The sequence below is a fragment of the Haplochromis burtoni genome, unplaced genomic scaffold, assembly GCF_018398535.1.
Source record: "Haplochromis burtoni strain Fernald_Lab_line unplaced genomic scaffold, NCSU_Asbu1 Contig_2766, whole genome shotgun sequence".
Classification (NCBI taxonomy): domain Eukaryota; kingdom Metazoa; phylum Chordata; class Actinopteri; order Cichliformes; family Cichlidae; genus Haplochromis; species Haplochromis burtoni.
In genome coordinates, this window is record NW_024585127.1 from 3,493 (window position 1) to 5,666 (window position 2,174).

General features: G+C 45.2%; 1 protein-coding gene across 1 annotated transcript; it reads right to left on the reverse strand.

The window, feature by feature from the left end:
* Window positions 1-1,175: 1,175 nt before the first annotated feature.
* LOC121813821 (uncharacterized protein K02A2.6-like) lies at window positions 1,176-1,877 on the reverse strand (the record flags this gene model as incomplete). The annotated part of the gene is given in 1 exon segment (XM_042217736.1): window positions 1,176-1,877. A coding segment is annotated over 1 exon segment (272 nt), but the record flags the coding sequence as incomplete, so codon positions are not given.
* Window positions 1,878-2,174: the final 297 nt, after the last annotated feature.

A 2,174-nucleotide genomic window follows, 5' to 3' on the forward strand; every position in this document is an offset into this window, starting at 1 on the left:
GACTTTGTTCAACATTACTTGGCAACAGGGAAAGTGAGGCAGGTTGCACTGGTGCATTTGTGACAGCTTCACTTGAAATGCCTTCACCGCATCATACATGTCCATGAACTGACAGGTTTCCTTGCTGAGCTCAAAAACCTTATTGAGAATTTTTCCCCAACTCAGCCAACGGACCTCTGTATGATAAGGAATATTGGCAAACTCTGAATCTATTTCCCACATAAAATACTGAAATTGGCGGTGATTTAAACTGTTAGCCTTAGATAAAATTTACGGTTTGCGTCACGGTGATCATTACATGCTACTTTTTCAGGACTTTACCACACAGCCAAAACTCTGCGTTTTGTCTGGACACAAGATGTCACACAGCTTCATCATGCAGCTCTTTAGAAATTCTCCCTCGGTAAATAGCCGGGCTGATTTGGCTGTCTCCTCTGCTACAATAAAACTTGCTTTCACAACAGCTTCACTTTGTGATTTTGCTCTGGTGACAAACGTCTGCTGAAATGTCAGGTTTTTCTTTAGCTCTTCTACTTTCTGTAGTTTCTGATCTGCATTTAGGTTTTTCAGCTTATCCTGATGTTTTGTCTCGTAGTGCCGTCTTAAATTAGATTCCTTAATTACAGCCACATTAGCTCCACTAATAAGACGCACGGGTTTACCAGCAATGTTTGTAAACATATATTCAGTCACCCACTGGCGCTGAAAGGCTCTGCTTCCAGAATCAACTTTTCTCTTCGCCATTGTGAGGAGCTAGCTTCGCAATAACAGAAGTTTGACTTGATTGACGCGGGAATGTTCCCAGCTAGCCTAGCGTTCGGCAAGGAGGCTGCAGTGCTGCATTTTGGGATCTGTAGTTTGTGTGTTATTTGCGTCTCATATCGCCAGGCCATGCATAACAATAATAATAAATCCATATAAAAAGATCTTGCGGGTCAGATATAAATGTCCGCCGGGCCAGATGTGGCCTGCGGGCCTTGAGTTTGCCACATGTGCTCTAAATGAATATCTATGGTACTAAAGGTAGCTGTAGATAATATTACATCTGAGAGATGGTTATGGATAATTTTAATAAGAAAGGAAGTCATTACTAGTTAACGTTAAAGGGATGGTTGGCTCAAAAGAGCTCTGACTTTTTGTCAGCCTGGCTACAGTGCTGAAGAGAAACCTGGGGTTTGTCTTGTTTCTTTATGTTGTTGTGGGTTCTTAAGAATGACACCATTACTTGAAGAGAAGGTATTTTATCGAACTGTGGTTCACATGTAAACAAAGCTTCGCCATCACAGTCTACTCCAAGGTAACTCCCCTTGCTCTCTAGCTCCCCCTACAGTCTAGGAGTATTAACAACATAAAACATGATACTAGGCAAATAAGGATTTGCTGTTATCATTACATCTTCCTTTTTTTTCAACAATAAAATAACATACCTACTTTCACAAACATAAACAGTCTCTATTTGTTTTTTACTTGTTAAACCAGGCTTTATCAAAGTAACGTTAACAACACAACTAGTTTTCAACAATTATGGTCCATTCAACACTAGTAACCAAACATAGTGAAACTTGCATAGATATGACATCATCTTCCAAACAACATGTCAACACATTACATCTGTTCAATCAGTCTCATAGGTGGCTTTACTTGTCTTACAGATCTTCTCAGTGTTTGTTCTTGTGTATGCATAGGTGTTTCAGGTGATAGTGTCTCATGTGTGTGTTGGGGTTGTTCAGCAGCCTCCAACCTCTGCTCCACTACTACTGGTCCCTTAAGAAGATCTCGGCGATTTCTTCTCAGCATAGCTCCATCTTCTGTCTGAATGATGTATGATCGTGGTTGATCTTTCCTTAGAACAGTTGCTTTCTGTGCCCATGTGTTGGGGGGGCGGGTTGGTAAGTCGCACCGGGATTCCCCAGCAGGCAGGGCAGGGGGGGGTGGGGCCGCGGAGCAGAAGAGAACGGCGGTGCGGGGCTGTGGGCGCCGGAAACGGCGGCACGCGGGCCCTCGTGGGGGAAGCAGGGAGCCGGAAGGGTCAGGTGAGCGCAGGTCCGTGCGGCCCAGAAGAAGCGGGTCGGGGGACAGACCACACGCAAGGGGGGGAGGAGAGACGAGGCAGGCGGGGAGAAGGGCAGCACCACTGGCGCTCGCCGTGACGGCAGCAGGTCCGCGGGCACGTG